The sequence below is a fragment of the Candoia aspera genome, chromosome 2 (assembly GCF_035149785.1).
Source record: "Candoia aspera isolate rCanAsp1 chromosome 2, rCanAsp1.hap2, whole genome shotgun sequence".
NCBI lineage: Eukaryota > Metazoa > Chordata > Lepidosauria > Squamata > Boidae > Candoia > Candoia aspera.
Window position 1 is genome coordinate 33899025 of NC_086154.1, and position 18480 is coordinate 33917504.

At 41.4% G+C, this 18480-nt stretch overlaps 1 protein-coding gene across 1 annotated transcript in view; it reads left to right on the top strand.

Annotated features, from left to right (window-relative positions):
- Nucleotides 1-2744: 2744 nt before the first annotated feature.
- Nucleotides 2745-18480, top strand: part of CNTN6 (contactin 6) — a 223333-nt gene continuing 207597 nt past the window's right edge. Inside the window, exon 1 of the mRNA XM_063292836.1 lies at nucleotides 2745-3210. Coding sequence (XP_063148906.1) covers nucleotides 2745-3210 — 466 coding nt within the window. The remainder of the gene's footprint in view (nucleotides 3211-18480) is intronic.

Below are 18480 nucleotides of genomic sequence, written 5' to 3' on the forward strand. Positions count from 1 at the left end.
GCATCACTTACTTCCCCCGGGATGGAAATATATAACTGAGTATCATCAGCATATTAATGATACCTTATCCCATGGAGATGGATGAACTCACCCAGTGGTTTAATGTAGACATTAAAAAGAAGAGGAGAGAGTACTGACCCCTGCGGCACCCCACAAATGAGGGGCCATGAGCCCGATCTCTCCTCCCCTATTAACACCAACTTGGACTGGCCCTGGAGGAAGGAGATGAACCAGCGTAAGACTACGCCACCCGCCACCAACTCCCTGAGCCAACCCAAAAGGATACCATGGTCGATGGTATCGAAGGCCTCTGAGAGGTCAAGGAGAGCAAGGATAGATGCACTGCCTCCATCCCGCTCCCGACAGAGATCATCCATAAGTGTGACCAATGCAGTTTCTGTCCCATTTCCAGGCCTGAAACCTGGCTGAAAGGGGTCTAGATAATCTGGTTCCTCCAGGATCCTCTGGAGCTGCAGTGCCACTACCTTCTCAACCACCTTCCCCATAAAGGGGAGGTGGGAGACTGGACGAAAGTTATCCAGCACGGTAGGGTCCAGTGATGGTTTCTTGAGGAGGGGGTGTACCAACACGTTCTTAAAGGCTGCCAGAAACACCCCCTCCTGCAAGGATGTATTTACCATCGACTGGGCCCAACCACATTCACCTCCCGAGCTGCCTTCACCAGCCAGGAGGGGCACGGGTCTAATTGACAGGTGGTGGCATTTACAGACCGGTGGATCTTGTCCACTTCCTCAGGTCCAACAGGATTAAACTGTTCCCAGATAACTGGGTAAGTACCCTCCCCAGGCATCTCCCCAGACTCCATCCCATGCTTGGAGTCCAACTTAGAGTGAATCCAAGTGATTTTATCCTGCAGATACCCCAAAAATTCCTCAGCATGGCCCTGTAGATGATTTTCCAGATCCCCTTTCCCCAACAGGGATCGGGTGACCCTAAACAGGGCCACTGGGTGGCATTCTGCACATGCAATAAGAGTGGAGAAATACTGGTGTTTCACTGCTCTTACCACTACAAGGTAGGCCTTAATCGTGGCTCTAGCTTGTGTCTGGTCGGGTTCAGTCTCTGTCTTTCTCCAGTGGTGCTTCAGGCGTCTCTTAATCCTCTTCAGAACCCTCAGCTCCTCTGTGAACCACGGGGAGTGTCAGGTTCAATAGGATAAGAAAGGCCACACAGGCATGATCCTGTCCAAGGCCCCAGCTGTCTCCCTATTCCAGGCAGCAGCCAGGGTCTCTACTGGACCATGCAGCAGATCCTTGGGTATAACCCCCAGCTCCCTCTGAAACCGCATTGGGCCCATCAGTTGCCGGGGAAGGACCTATCGAACACGTCCTGCCTCCCTGCGGAGGGGAGTGGCATAGGAGAATCCCAAGGTCACCAGGGCATGATCTGACCATGACAACGGGGAAAGATGTAACTCTCCCCTCAGATCACATTGCCACTGCTCTGACAAGAAAACTAAGTCTTGTGTGTGGCCACTGTCTCGAGTCGGGTCCTGAATAATCTGAGTCAGGCCCATGGCTGCAATGGTGGCCATGAACTCCTGAGCTGCCTCCGAGGCCTGGCCCAGGGATGGCAAGTTGAAGTCCCCCAGAACCATAAGCCTGGGGAACTCCACCACCAACCCTGAGACTGTCTCCAGCAGGTCAGGCAGAGAGGTTGCTACACAGCAGGGAGGCTGGTACAGCAGCAACACTCCCAACTGCTCTCTGGCACCCAACTTGAAAAACAGGGTCTCACAACCAGCTACTTGTGGAGCAGTGCCCCTGAAGGCCACTAGAGACTCTCTGATGACAACTGCCACCCCTCCTCCCCTGCCCTGGCATCTCGGCTGGTGCCACACCCAAAACCCGACCGGGCACATCTCTGAGAAAGCTACTCCTCCTTCAGGGCCCAGCCAGGTTTCAGTAATACACGCCAGGTCTGCCCCCTCCTCTGTGATCAAGTCACATATGAGGGGGGCCTTGTTGTTCACTGACCTGGCATTAAGAAGCAGCAGCTGGAGGCCAGGGCCCCTATGAGTCTGCTGTCCAGGGCCTGGGTTTAAGCCCGGAGGGTCAGAACATGCCACAGGTAATAAACACCTGGGGCGTCTTCCTCTATGATGACTTACCCTCTGGCTTCTGTCATAACATCCCCTGTCCATTACCACTTCAGTGGAATGTCCCGGCCTATATCCCCCAGGTTCCACCGGTCCAACTGCCTCCAGTTCTGGACCTCTAGAATTCCTGACTTGAAGTAAGGGTCCCTTCATTCTCTCACAGAGTCATACAACCATACATACTTCCCACAACTGTGAGGGGACGGTGGGCCCACAATCACATCAGCTCTCACTCTCGGAGCTGCTAGGCCCAACCATCACCCAGATACTCACTATGCCCCCCCAAGCCTCTCTCACTAGGCAGCAGGGGGCATCACATCCACTACCCCTCCCCCCGTCTCTCACTCAAGGGGGGAGTGGTCTAACACACCAGTGCATTCACACTTGGACTCCACCCCCATCTCACACACAGGGAAGGAGCCCTCATTCACCTTGGAGGGACCTTATTAATCTCTACCACACCTTGTTGAAAGAATAAGGAAATTGGGAGGGGATAGCCAAACTCTAGTGATTTTACAGTCTATAGCAAAGGCCCCAGGCAGTTCCCCCTGCGTTGTCCATGATGTTGCCAACAGAGACCTCAAAAGTCCCTCTATGCAGCCAGCTGTCCACAAAGTCCAGGATAATGACAAGGTCCAGGTTCCGTCGTCCACCACACCCAGCCAAATTGCTGTCATGGGGTTCGTCTGGTGGCCAAGACTGGTCTGGTCTACCACTCCATCTCTGCCAGGGCCGACCATTCGACGAGCAGTTTGTCACACCACCCCGATCAGCCCTCCTCACACCGCACCGCTGGGATCGAACTTCCACCTGGGGGGGGCCCTCGTTGGGGCTCACTCCTGAGCCACACAGCTACTCAAAAGTAGCTCCAACAGGACTGGCCTGTTGCTCTGCTGCTTGTCGTACCGCCAGGCTGGAGAGGAGGAAACGCTCCAGCAAAGGCAGGGAGCTCCCACCTCCAAAGATGTTAGAGGTAGCCGCTATCAAGCCGCAGTCCAAAGGGGCCAACCAGGGTTCTTTGCCGCCTGCTGCTGCTCACCGCTGCCACTCTGTCCATGAGGGTTCTCCCACTCTCACCACCCACACATCAGGTATGGGGGTCAAGCTCTCCAAACGCCCCCAATACCCTAGCCCGAGGCCAAAGTTGGGGGTAAAGAGTAAACTTAAAAATAAATGGGAGTCTCCTGCCCTAGAGTGGCGTCCAGCATCTAGTCGCCATCTTGGATCCATCTTGGACCCTTGTTTGAAATTTAATAAAATTCTTAAAAAAAAAAAACATTTTCAACTTCATATGACAAGTATTTCTTATGAATGTATCCCATATGATGACAGCTGTTGCTTATCACACCTGCTAGTTCAAAGATGATTCTCCCTGACCGGAGAAGCACAAGCTGTCACAACTTAAGGATATGTGCATAGGATTTTTAAAAAATACTAGAAGAAATGTGGTGAGAAATTCTCATTTGGTGTAAAATGAATGCTACTCCAAGCCTTAAAGTGAGGGAGCACAAGATTTGCCAGATTAACAAAAATGCTCATACAGCTTGGATGGTAGAAAGATGATCTAAGCACACCCTTGAAAGATGGCCATGTGTATTTCTTTTCTTTTCAATGCTGAAGACCGCATTTCAGCAGACAAGGCTATGATACAAAAGTAGCTGGTCAATGAGATAATGAAGATAGCACCAGGAAATAATAACTTAACATAGTCCAAAGAAACCTCCAAGACACCAAGAAACATAATTCAGTATGTTGGATTCAGAGACATAAGTCATGTCTCTGAAAATCAGTGGAATGATGAGCAGAGCATTCCACATGAGTTAATGGGGTAGATGTATACAATCTATAGGTTGTCCACACTTGACTTAAGCCATATCTACACTTACCATTTATGCTGCTCCTGTCCTGGGTTCATGGTGGTTTGACTCTCAACCCATTTAAGAAAATTGTTTCCAGACTTTCCAGACTGAGACATTTTGGCAACAGCCTGCATCGTCATCTGTCCAGCCTGCTGGCTCTCATGTGCTTTGTGCTTTTAGTGCAAAGGGCCTATAACCAAGTCTAGCTATTCATACTTGCAAAAATTATATGACTGTGAATTCTGGTAACTAACAAGTGTGTCTGTTTACCCCTGATTGATTGTACTGTTAATTTAGAAAGCAGAAAAAAGGAAAAATATGTTGGTAAATCGCCCTAGGGAGTGTTAACCTGCCCTGTGCCTTTATTTTACAGTTCAGGTATAGAAACTGCCTTAGGGGGAAGAAGTTTGAGAAGAAAAAGAGTAGCTGAATACAATTGGCATTCATAAGGAAACTCACATTAGCTGCCTGCAAACTGAGTATTCAGAGACTGAGAGAGAGAGAGAAGAATAGATAAATCAGAGGTTGAATTCAATAGTTAGTAAAAACAGGTTGGTAGCAAAAGCAAGAGTTGCTGAAAGGTTAAAAGACGACCAAATCACCATCATCACCGTCATCATCCCCTCCACTCCACTCATCCCCTTCTTCCACCATTTTTGCCCCCTTTTTGAATTCATTATTATTTTTCCTTTCTTTTTGTTCAAGTGCACTGATTTACATTCTCTTTTTCCCTTATATAATATACAGACTTGGGCCCAAGCTACAAATTATACCAGATAATTAAATTTCAATCCAACTACATATATAATATTTCCAGAATGTTTTAAACTAGGAAAAACTGGTTTTCTCTAAGGCAAGGGTATTTTGGCACAAGGGTAGGAAGAAGGAAGAAATGTGAGAAAAATTTAAATAATGTCTTTAACATATTTTATAGTCACTATTATTTTAGAACCATATAATGTACTGTGCATAACTTGGTTTGCTAGGTACATAAGTGAACAACAAATTCCATCAATAACATTCAAATATTGTTTATATAATTTACAAATGTATACTAATTTAATATGCTGAATTCCCAACTTGTACAGCAAATCAGTAAAGAAGTGATGTCATCTTCTTTCAGTCCCTTTGTGCTGCCCTATCTTTGTGAATTTCAAGCCCATCCAATAGACCAGGAAGTAGGATCTCTAACCTTAACCCTGCTTTAGTACTTTAGGCTGGCTCTGCACTCCTGATCAAGCAGGCTGATCAATTCCTTATTTCTTGTGGACTGGAACGGTATAGACCAGGCTTTCTCAGCCAGGGTTCCGTGGCACCCTAGGGCTCCGTGAGAGGTCACTAGGGGTTCCCTGGGAGAGACAACTTATTTTAAAAAGTATTTCAAATTCAGGCAAGTTCACATTAAAGAGGTAAGTTTCATTCTTTATTTTTAACACTGTGAATGCATATAATCAGGCCTACCCATGAAATGAATATAATAATTCTGTAACTTCTGGCCTATATTTGAGTCTGAATGTGCAGGGGTTCCCCAAGGCCTGAAAAATATTTCAGCGTTCCTCCAGGGTCAAAAGGTTGACAAAGGCTGTTTTAGGCTCTTAGATTCTTCTCCCTAGTCATGTTGTGGGTAAAAATCCCTCTCTGTTCTAAAGAGAGGAAGCAAGGCAATCCACATACCTTACATGGATTCTATAAAGAGAAATATAGAGGAGGTATAAAACATAAGAATGCCTTTTCAGCTGAAAGAAATCTGTTTTAAGAAATATTTAGTATAGTGGTTAATTCAGTCATCTACTAAGATCTGTTATAAGCGGAATGTAGACAATGCCAATTTCATTGCACCCCCAGTACTTTCATGCCTCATCCAATGGAGGGAATCAAAAGCCTATCCACCTGAGATTCCACTGGCAAAGAACATCATTTTCTCTTCTGTGAAAATGGCAGTGTTCTAATAGTGGCAGAAATGCCAATTCTTGCAAACCTGATTGTCTTCAGAATGTGGGCTATAATGATCCTTTATATAAAAGTATTCCCGCTGTATTGCTTTTAGATAACATTTGTCTAAGGGAATTGGAAATGTGGACACCTTGTTTAACCATTCAATATTTAAACGAAAATATATCTTAACCCACCTTCCTTTTTAGAAGAAAGATTTCAATTCTTTGGAAACAGCAAAACAGCAACAAAAACATTGGAGAAAAATGGACCTTCTTTTTAATTCCACACCCATCCTACCCCAAGGCCCTAAATCTATATGTCTGGCAATCAAAAGCAAGGCTAACTCTTTTAATACTGCTACTGATTTTTATTTTCCATTTTAGCAAACAAATTCACATGTGTGCAGCTACACACTTTTGATTTTCAAAAGAGATATTAATGCTTAACTGACCAGCTTTACAAATTGCATTATCATGTGGGTTATTTCATTATGTTTTGAAAAGGTATAAAAATCAAAAAGGAATAAAAAAATAAAGGATATTTGTATTTCACTTCACATATTAGTCAGGAAGTCTCATTCTTATGTCCTTTGAGATAATCCAAGCCTCTCCTGCTGAGCATATGGTTTTACCAAGAATGTACATACATATGGAAGAAAATGTGTTTTTCTTTCAAAGTTTCCACACCAATTTTTCCCAATCTTACTTTTTTTCCTGCTAAAATACAATTTTCTAACATTATCATCCATCACTGCTAATATTGGACTAATTGGTTTTAATCAGAGTCATATTTTTCTTTACCTTTATGTTTTTCAAACTGAAGTTGTAATCTGGATCTGAATTACACAGCCCAGGAATTTATTCCATTAATATTTTCTGAAGGAATGATTACAAAACATTTTATGAACTTGAATGATTTATGTAGCATGTTGTATGGGGGGTTATATATTGTGTGTTTCTAGAAACACAACTGTGTACTTCCAATGAATTGGTATAATATTTATCTTGGTTCTCTTGCAAATGATTTGAGTGGGACTCAAAGTGCCAATAGGATGACTGGTCATGAGAATACTAGTGAAATTCAGTTTGAGCAAGTGCCAAATGATTCCAATTGATATCTGCTGGTAGTTAATACATGCTATATGACTAGCCATGTGTGAAAAAAGCATTAGAAACATAGTTGAAAGTTCACTGAGAATGTCAACCTGATACTGAATAGTATAAAAATGATCAAATTAAAAATTAAACCAAATAATGCCACATAAATGTTTGTATATACTCTCAATATATATATATATATATATATATATATATATATATATATATATATTATATATATATATATAATATATATATATATATATATATATATATTATAATATATATATTATTTTACAGCTTGTAAAATAATGTCAGGAAGATTGGCATAGTCCTACATCTTTCTCCGATGATTGGATGGGAAGAATTTTTGACCTTGGAAAGTGGAGATGATGATGCTATGGAAACTCATACTTATGCTTTCATTTATAAGCTGTTTTGCAGGTAAAGTGTTTGATTCTTAAGCTTTTGGATTTGATTGGTAAATATATAGTAGCATATCTTATTTTTAAAGTAAATGCATGCATTCTAATGGGGTAATCTACATAAACAATTATTTTATAAATAGGTTGAAAAGAACTCATGTTTTTAAAATTTTTATGGAAGGTGAAAGTGAATTGGACATATTTAGGTAGACGTTGCTTCTCACTTAAAAGACTGACTTTGAATTCCTGTATATTCAAACATGATTATGATGTTGAATTAGAGTTAACATCTCTTCTCTTATGAAAGGACCTCATGTTTATCAACTTTAACATAGTTTTCTCTCCCCCCAAAATGCTGGGAATAACAATGTGTTACAGGTAAGAAACCTTGGGGAGGAGGAAAAATACCTCTTTTTTTTAAAAAAAAACTAACATATCAAAGGCTGAAGAAGATGTTGCAGTAATGCAGTGCCACACTGGAAAACTGGAGTAGAAATGATAATTTGGGCAGATTATTGAGAAAAAGAGATATTGTTAAACCTAATAGAGTTTCACTACATTTATTTTGCTAATTATTTGGTTCTCTTGATTGATTTACATCATTCTTTACCTACTGGAGCTCAAAGCAGTATATATAGCACTATATTCTTCCACTTTTTTTGAACAAGAAACTGGTATGGTAGATTGTACTTAGAGAAAGCAAGACTGGCTAAATACACACAGTGAACCTTCACGTCTCTGGATGGTCTTAAACCTGCATCTATCTACTTCTACTCCAACACTTTTATTACTACATCATGCTGGACTCATCACAGCACACTAATATAATAAACTCAGTAAATGGCAGGAATTGGTGAAGATTTCCATTCTTAGTTATAACAGGGAATTTGTTTTTTCAGGCCACTTTTTTGACTCCTGCCCAGACAAGTCCCTGCAATTGTTTTGCCAAAATTTAAGAAGTATCTTGTCATTGCCTTCTTCCTAGGGCTGAGAGTATGTAACTGCCTCAAAGTCACCCACCTGACACTGTGTCTAAGGTAGGACCAGAACTCCCAGTCTTCAGGTTTATAGGCTGTTACTTTAACCACTACACCACTCTGGCTCCTTCTCATTATAATGGATAAGATAGCATAGTTACAATCTTTTAAAATGTATTTTATGCTCACAATTGGGATATTTGAAATTGGGATAGATTCTTTGTCTGGTTAGATGATATAGTAACCATCTTGTTGCTGGCATTTTGAGACAAAATAAACCCCTTATATTTATAAATTAACAATGCATAGCATTGTGAATCTTGTTCGCTGTCCACATTATTTTGACCTGGTATCAACAGTCTCCACAGGAACTTGCTGCTTTAATTAGAATGTCAGAAGCAGCATCACAATGTCACAGTGGCTCTTTGGGGCATGTGTGTATGACATTATGGCAGTAGAAAAGGTTAGGGGATTGTATCATGATGCAACAATGCATGAAGTATATAAAGAGCTTTTGTTATTCACTCTGAAGCCACCTGATAATTCAACATGTTTCCTATGTTGATAGCAATCCTATAATTACCTCTTCTCTAACCACCATATATTTAAAGTTTAAGGGAGGACTTTCTGAATCAATTCCTCATTGGACCTACAGTTAACACGTTGGCCCTTAAGACTGTGTCTCAGTTCAGCTCCCAAAATTCTGAGTAGCAATATGTGAATTTTGCATCACTGTCAAGGACTTTTGTTAGCTTTGTTTTAATATTTATCAAGCCCCTACTTATTACGTCCTCATCTGGATAATCCAGCCAGATATAGTGTAAAGTCAGCAAACATTTTGTGTTTTTACTTGGGCTACCCATAATTAGCTGACTGATTAATTGATTGTGTGCCATCTTAGATCTTCTTTGGTAGGATCTGGCCCTTCAGGTCTTCCAACAGTGCACCAATCACCCATTGCAGATTAAAGCCCTACATGGAGAGGGAGATGCCAGATGTTCACACTGGCTTTAGAACAAGACACATTATTGTTGAGGCACACTAGATAATTGAGAAAGTCAAAGAATACTGGAAAGAAGTCAATATGTGATTTATTAGTGATAGAAAAGCCCTTGATTGTGTTGATGATGTCAAACTGTAGAAAGTCCTTACAAAAAATAATATACACAAAGGGAGTTATCATGAATTGCAAAGAGTCACAGTTTGGTGAGAACTGAGCTTCAATATCCCTTTGTGTCCAAGATGGCATAGTGTTCTGATGTCAGCATGGACCATTCAGCTGAAATATGTCACTTTGAGTTTTATAAAATAATTATCCAATCCCTTGGTGTAACAATTTGTCTGACTTTTTCCTTTATCTAGCTACTGATCTCATCTTAGTCATATTCTCATGATACAATTATGCTAATCACAACAACTAGGGAGTCTTAAAATAATCATCTGATTCATGACTCAGCACCATATAAAATAATGAAACAGAAAATAATGCAAGCACATTCTGGAGCAAATTAAAACAAGTATTTTTCCTAAGTAGAGTATGGGCAAAACTGAAATCTTTTCTATCTGAACATGAGCTGAGCGAATAACTAACTTGGGAAGGCATATAATTGAATTCTATCAGCCCAATGTTTTAAAGCAGCCATTCCATCTCATTGTCTCTAAATGAAAAATTCATCCCCATTAACTCAGTTGGACAAGCTGCCATTAAATTTCTCTATTCTAATTTTACAGTTGTTACTGGTTTAGAGTTGGAGGGGCTGTGAAATAGCCTAGCACGGCAACTCTTCTTCTTGAACTGTGTGTCTGAATATGATCTCTATGTGCTTCAGTGTGAATTTCTTTTCCTTTTTGTGTTGTGTTGAATTGCCTTGAGAGAAGGTAATGTTTCAATGTAGCAAGTAAATAAACACAGTTAACATACATATGACAGCAGGCATTGCCCCGCCTGCTGTCCATAGAGAAGCAGCAGCATATAGAGAGAGGCTTAAATCATCAATATCCAAACAACACCTTCTGTATGGCCTACAACCAGCTCCTCAGAGATTAAAATCCAGGAAAAGTTTCCTTAGGTCTACAGAAGATTTAGATAAATTTAAAAGTAGAGTGGACCTATGGAAAGCTACAAAGAACCAACACTGAATGGAACCAGCAGAGGAGCTGGCACCTGGGTCTGGCAAAAGTTGGGAAGTATGGAAATCGTTGAACAGACTGCGCACGGGCATACAAGTTCCAGAGATACTCTGAACAAATGGGGCTATCTGGTGGCCTCTGCCCTTTGTGACTGTGGAGACATGCAGACAACAATACATATGTACACTTGTCCTTTGTGCCCTGATTAATGCACATTTGAGGACCTCATGACAGCACAACAGAATGCAATTAATGTTGCCAGTTTCTGGGCAAGATCTGTTTAACTTTTATATATTTTAACTTTTATATTTAAATTCTGTGTTTTACAGTATGCCTTATTTTAACTGTGATGCTTCTGACATGAATAAATAAATAATACATTAGAGACACTGATTTTCACTGAAGTATACTAAACCTGGAAATACATTCATTAGGAATGCAGTTATGCTAAAACCTGTTGAGGAATCTAAACTTTATGTGTAAAGGTTGTGAAGATGGTTGGAAGCCAGAATTGGAGTTATCTTACAGGTGGCATACAAGAGCACGTTTAACTTATGAAACTGTGTGCAACAAACTGAAATTTTCAAATTCACACTTCCCAAACCTACAGGCTCTGTCCCCAGCCCAAAAGGCAGCTATCCTTCAATATTTACTTTGCTCCAAATTTTACAGGGTTATTCTCTGAACAGCAATACCATGCGTACCAATTTGTTTAAGTCATGAAAATGTGTCACTTAATTTTTTATTTATTTCAAAATATGTCTATGTTCTCTTTCTAAAATTATTTGGAATTGGCTTGTGCATATATTTATAACAAGCAGCAAACAAAAACATGTACTGCATGCTTGCAAAATGTATACATTGTATTTTATTATATCAAAAATACTTGCAAAATTACACATTGAAAAAGTACATACAAAAATCTGTGCATTTTATGGAAGGCACATGTGGATTTTTTTTAAAAAATATCCTTAAAGTCAAAGCAAGGAGAATCTAAGTAGAAATAAAGTTAGAATTCCTCCTAATCAAAAGTAAGTCCCATGGTGCTCAATAGAACTCATTCCCATTTACAGTGTGTGTGTGTGTGTGTAGTATGTGTGTGTGTGCGTGTGTGTGTATACATACACACACATACACACATATACATACACACACACACACATACATATATGCTATTCTTGTTCCTAGCATTGCATTATCCAGAAGAGTGCAATGCTAGGAACAGCTAATATACTACACAGAACACTCAGACTCCCAGGCCTCTGGTAGAGGAACTCAAGGCTGAGGAAGACACATATCACCCATATGGGTAAGAAGGGAATTTTTATATATAAAAAGTTAAGACTGATGGGTTGGAACTACCAGCAGGTCACATAGCAGACATACAGACCAGCTACAAGTACCTTGGTATCCCACAGTCACATGGGAACCATGAGGAGGAAGCAAGGAAGACAGCAACATCCAATTACCACCAAAGGATAAGACAGGTCCTGAAAAGCCAGCTCAATGGGAAGAACAAGATCCATGCCATTAACATATATGCTCTGCCAGTCATCAGATACCCTGCTGGTATAGTGAGCTGGCCAAAGGAGGACATGGAGGCTGCTGATGTGAAGATCCAGAAGCTCCTCACAATGTACGAAGCCTTTCACCCCAAAGTCCAACACCCAGAGACTGTACATAAGCTGGAAAGAGGGCGGGCAGGGTCTGGTGAGTGTCCAAGCCACTGTCCTGGATGAGACCCAGAGCATCCAGGAGTACATCAGTAAAATGACACCTAAAGATGAGCTGCTGCAGACATGGAAGAAAGTTCAAGCAGAGGAAGTGCCATGGCAAGACAACACCCTGCATGGGGTGTACCATCAACAGATAGCTGACGTGGCTGACACTGGGAAATCCAACCAGTGGCTGGAAAGGGCTGGACTAAAAGACAGCACTGAGACACTGATCATAGCAGCACAAGAACAGGCACTAAGCACCCGATCCATAGAAGCAGGGGTCTACCGCACTAGACAGGACCCGAGGTGCAGACTGTGCAGAGAGGCCTCAGAGGCCTCAGAGACAGTCCAACACACAGTGGCAGGGGGTAAGATGCAGGCAGGAACAGCATACACTAAATGGCACAACCAAGTAGCTGGCATTGTGTACAGGAACATCTGCACAGCTTATGGGCTAGACCCTCCCAAGTCCAGATGGGAGATTCCATAGAAGGACACGGAGAATGACAGGGTTAAGATCCTGTGGGACTTCCAGATCGAGACAGACAAACAGGCCAATCAACCAGACTTCGTGGTAGTAGACAAGGACCAAAAGACAGTGGTAGTGATAAATGTAGCAATGCCAAGTGACAGCAACATCAGGAAGAAGGACTGTGGGAAGCTGGAGAAGTACCAGGGCCTGAAGGAGGAACTAGAGAGGATGTGAAAAGTGAAAGCCCAGGAGTGGTAGGGGCACTTGGGGCTGTGACCCCCAAACTGGGAGAGTGGTTCAGGAGCAACATCAGAGCTCTCTGTCCAGAAGAGTGCAGTGCTAGGAACATCTAAGATACTGCTCAGAAGCCTCAAATTCCCAGGCCTCTGGTAGAGGACCTGAGGTTGGGGAAGACACATACCACCCATAGGGGTGAGAAGGGAATTTTATATGTATATGATTACAAGCTTGAGTTGGAAGTACACGGTAGTGTATCTCTTTTACTTTCCAAGCCACAGAATGGATTTCTCCTCTCTGATCTGAAATCTCTTATTATTTCAATAATAAACAGAGAAGAACAATATTTTGATTCCTGAAGAAGAGCATTATTTCCCAGTAATGGAACAATGAAGCAAAAATAAGGTGCAGTATGTCTTCAAGGAATATTTTAATTTAATAAACACAACTAGTTTTTTTTTTCTCTTTGAAAAATGCATCTCATTAGACTATGCTTCACTGTTCTTCTCATTTTCTCAGCTATAACATTTTATGTCATAACAAGCCATTTTGCTTATGCCAAAAGGAATAAATAATGTATAGATGGATAATGACATTACATGGCAGCAAAATCAACTCCATCTTTTTTTCCCCACTTTTTCATGAAAAAAGCAGCACTGTTGAAATGAGGTAATCTCATGTAAACATATAACCAGAGGCAAGGGATATGATGGAAATAAATCTGAGATCCTTACTTTAACAGCTGAATATTTTGTATTAATATTCATCCTGGCAGTTTCTTTCTGCTATTGTTAAAATGGAAATGCTCTTTATATATTAATTCTACATAAAAGGGGGAGAAAAATCATCCAGAGATTAAAAATGTCTGCAAATTCATATGCTTTGGTTATCAATAGAAAAGTTCACACTGAATTTGAGAAGAAAATACGTGTTGCTTTATATATTCCTTTCCTAAACAATACTAGAAACAAATGGAAGAAATATGGCATGTTACCTATTTTATAAGCTTGAGAAAGTCACAAATAGACTTATGAGGATTATCTATTTAAGACAGGTCACTGGTTCACAACACATGGGTTTGGGCAAAAGTCCTCATTTTTGTTATATTGGGTCCTATTAATTAGATAATCCAAGATCATGGGATAAAATAAAGTGAGTGCAGTGCTGAAAATTGAAAGTGGCTTAGAAACTACAGCAAGAACACCATAATACAACAATTTGGCAGCATGGCCAAAAGTATGTGGTCATTTGGCTCTTCAGAAAACTTCTGGGGAAGAAACTGGCACAGTGCAACCCATGCTGTAGATGTGCTGGACTTTTTAAAAGTTAAAGAAATTGTTTGGCCACTCCTTAAATTTTAGAAAGGTAAGTGCAACCTTTGTCTGCTTCCATCATGGATTCTTCCCCCCCCACTGTGGAAGGATGACTAGAAGTCAGATTTTTTTCAGCTAGCCTTCATCCTGCCATGGATCCAGTACCATTGAAATAGACAAATTTGCTTCCAAAGGCCTCTGGTGGAATGGTTTTGAATTTCTGCTCTTGAGAAGCTGTGGTGAAGAATGAGGGGCTGGATCAGCAGAAGTCATTCCTTGCCTTCTTCAGCAGAGTTCCTGCTGGATCTCAGGCCACCCATGAACAGGAGAAATGTTTACATTCCATCTAGTAGTAGGTTTTGTTAAGGTTTCCCTACTAACAGATTAAGCTACTATTATACCTAATCATTTGGCCGGGTGAAAGGTTGCAAGTGATTGTCTCCTCTCACGTGCTTCATGCAAATAGCCTGGGGGAGGGGAGAATCCTGCCCGGACTTGTCTTCTCACTTCTTCTTTTTTCTCTCTGCTGGAAATGTAGCTCAGCAAGGCTTGCTCCAAACGGAGCTAAGTACTTTAAATGTTTTGCTTTTGTTTTTGTTTTCTGTAAATAAATTATTTTTATAGAAATGCTTGGTGTGTGACTTTTCTGATCTCTCCTGGGCTAAAGGCTTTCCCAGCATCTGCAACAGGTTATGTGCCCAGTAAACAACGCAGTAAAACCCAGAGAGAAAAGAGAGGTCAGCTCCACACCTCGTGCACAATTTAAAGGCAGGTAGCAAAGACCTGTGAAGATTTTCTTTGGAGCCACCTGGAGATTTTCCAGCAACTGCCGGTCTGCAGGACTTAGAAGCTAGCTGAGGTGACTTGCAAAAGAAGGAAGAAGCCATGGCTACCTCCCAGCCCTCAGCGATGCCTCTGGAGCGCCTATCAGAGACCAACTATTTGAATTGGGCCCTGAAGATGGAAATGTATCTTCGCAGAGAGGATCTTTGGCTGCAAATTGGTGAGCAAACCCCCCAAAATCCCAATGCTGAATGGCTGAGAAAGGATGAGCGGGCTAGAGCCACCATTGTCTTGGGAGTTGAGGACAATCAGCTAGTCCACGTGCGAGGCATGCAGTCTGCAAAGCAACTTTGGGACGCTTTGAGAGACTTATATGTAAAGGCAACAGCAGGGAGTAAAGTTACTCTGACGAAAAAGCTGTACAGAGCCTACCTTGCAGAAGGAGAAAGCCTTCCTGAGCACCTGCATTTTATTCAGCAGCTGTATGTTGAGTTGCAGGAGAGAGGAATGGAATTTACACCTCTCACAAAATCCTATATCCTCCTGTCCTCACTGAATGAAACGTGGGACACGCTGATTTGTACCCTGGAGGCTATGCCTGAAGCAGACCTCACCCCATCGTATGTTACACAGCGCTTACTCGCTGAATGGGAGAAGAGAGAGGAAAGATCCCCCCCCATCTCTTCTGGAAAGCTGCAAGACCAGAAAATGAGGGAAAAGAAGGGAAAGGAACCTGAGGCCACAGCGCTAGCAAGCCAGAGATGCTTCACTTGTGGTTCAGCTGGACATTTGCAAAGAGACTGTGCCATGAGACCCAAGAGTAGAAAGACAGAGCAGAAGAACACGAGGGCAACACAGAAGAAGGCTCTTCAGACAACCCAAATTGCACAGGTTGCTGAGAAGGGTAATTCTGATGTATGGGTGTTAGATTCTGGGGCCAGTTGTCATTTATGTAATTGTAAAAGCTCTTTTGTGTCACTGTCTAAAACTGAAAGACAAAGTGTATCTTTGGCTGATGGGTCTGTCACCAAAATTATGGGACAAGGTGACTTGTATTTATCCTGCTTAGGAGAAACTGTAAAAGGTGTGTTGTATGTGCCAAATTTACAATCAAACCTTTTATCTGTGGCACAATTGGCTGCAACAGGGTATATCATAACATTTAAGAAAAATGGTTGTGAGATACGTAAAAATGGGAAATTGTGTGCTACTGGTATGTTAAAAGACTCCTTGTACATTGTGCAAAATGCAAGGAAGCCAAGCTGCAAGGCTGCAGTTGGCAACACACCATATCATGACCAATGTGTACACCTGATGCACAGGAGATTTGGTCATGCTAATATCAAGTATATAGCACAAATGCCACAGCTGTGTGCTGACCTAAAGATAAAACCCTGTGATAAATACTTAGATTGTGTAGTTTGCAAAGAATGCAAAACACTAAAAGCTCCTGTGAGTAAGCACAGTGACAGAGTTACAACTAGACCTTTGGAAATTGTACACTCTGATATTATTGGTCCTTTTGCTCCAAGTCTTGGACAAGCAAGGTATGCAATGACCATCATTGATGATTTCTCAAGATACACATTTATCTACATCTTAAAACATAAAGATGAGGCATTTGAGAAATTTAAAAGTTTTGTGACATGGGCAAATGGAAAATTCCCTAGGCCTGTATCTGCACTCCAATGTGATAGAGGAGGAGAATACCTTTCTCACAAATTCAGAAGGTTCCTCGTGGAAAAAGGGATAGAACAAATTCTTTCTAACCCGTACACCCCTCAGCAAAATGGTGTTGCTGAAAGAAAGGGCAGAACCTTGCAAAATGCGATGGAATGCATGTTAAAAGATTCACGATTATGTTTTAAGTTCTGGGGAGAAGCTTTATCGACTGCTTGTTATGTTCAGAACAGGTTGTATAACTCTATGATTCAGGACACTCCATTCCATTTGTTTTATGGTGTGAAACCAAAGGTAAGCCATCTTAGAGTGTTTGGTAGCACTGCATGGGTTCACATTCCAAAACAGCAGAGAAGGAAAGGAGGCCCCACAACAAAGAAAGCCATCTTTGTTGGCTATGAACAAAGCCAGAGGAGCTACAGGTTCATAATGGGAGAGAAATTAATAATTAGCAAAAGCGCTTCTTTTGCTGAACAAAACTGGGGGAGATTAAATTCTAGCTCTCCAGTTGAACTGACCACCACAAGAGAACAGCAAGGACTTGCTGATGGTGATCTTTTGCCTGATGAGGACATTAAACCAGAAAAGCAAATTGAAGATCTGTCTGATGAGATAGATGCTTCTCAGGAAAGTGATAGGAGTCAAAATTTAAGCCCTGTATTACCTCGCAGATCTCAGAGGAGTAATAAAGGTGTTCCTCCATCACATTTTCAGGCTGAAACAGTAAAGGCTTTTCACATATTCACAGAACCTGAGTCTTTAGAACAAGTGAATGCTTTACCACCTGAGATTGCACAAAATTGGCATTCTGCCATGCAACAGGAATTAGCATCCTTGAAAGAAAATAAAACATGGAAACTGGTAAATCTACCTCCCAATGAACGCTGTCTGGGTTGTAGGTGGGTTTTCAAACTGAAAAGGGATGCTGATGGCAAAATCCAAAAATATAAAGCAAGGTTGGTTGCAAAAGGGTTCACTCAAAGGAAAGATTTAGACTTTGACAAGACTTTTGCACCAGTTACTAAAGGTGAATCAATTAGATTACTGTTAAAAGTTGCTGCACTCAAGGGAATGTCAGTTAACCACTATGACATTCAAACTGCATTTCTCTATGGTGATTTAGACCACAGATTATACATGCAGCAACCCCCTGGCTATGAAAAAGGGGAGAATCTAGTCTGTGAACTGCAGAAGTCAATCTATGGGTTAAAACAAGCTGCTAGATCCTGGAACCAAAAAGTAGATGAAAAACTGCAGAATTTTGGTTTTGAAAAAGGAAAAGCAGATCCCTGTGTATATATGAAGAAGGACAGACAAGGCTGTATGTATCTGTGCATTTATGTTGATGATTTGCTGCTATTCACATCAACAGAAAAACAAAGGCTTGATTTTGAAGCCTGCATGAAAAGCCATTTCATATTAAAAAGCCTTGGAGTTGTGACCAATTACCTAGGTTTGGAAAAACACAGGAAGAAGAATGGTAGCTTTCTGTTAAACCAAAGGGGAGATAATGGTAATGTGAATGGAAAGACATATAAAGTCAGAGAAGATTGGTTTGCATCTTAATCTGTAGTGTAAAAAGGGGAGTGTTAAGGTTTCCCTACTAACAGATTAAGCTACTATTATACCTAATCATTTGGCCGGGTGAAAGGTTGCAAGTGATTGTCTCCTCTCACGTGCTTCATGCAAATAGCCTGGGGGAGGGGAGAATCCTGCCCGGACTTGTCTTCTCACT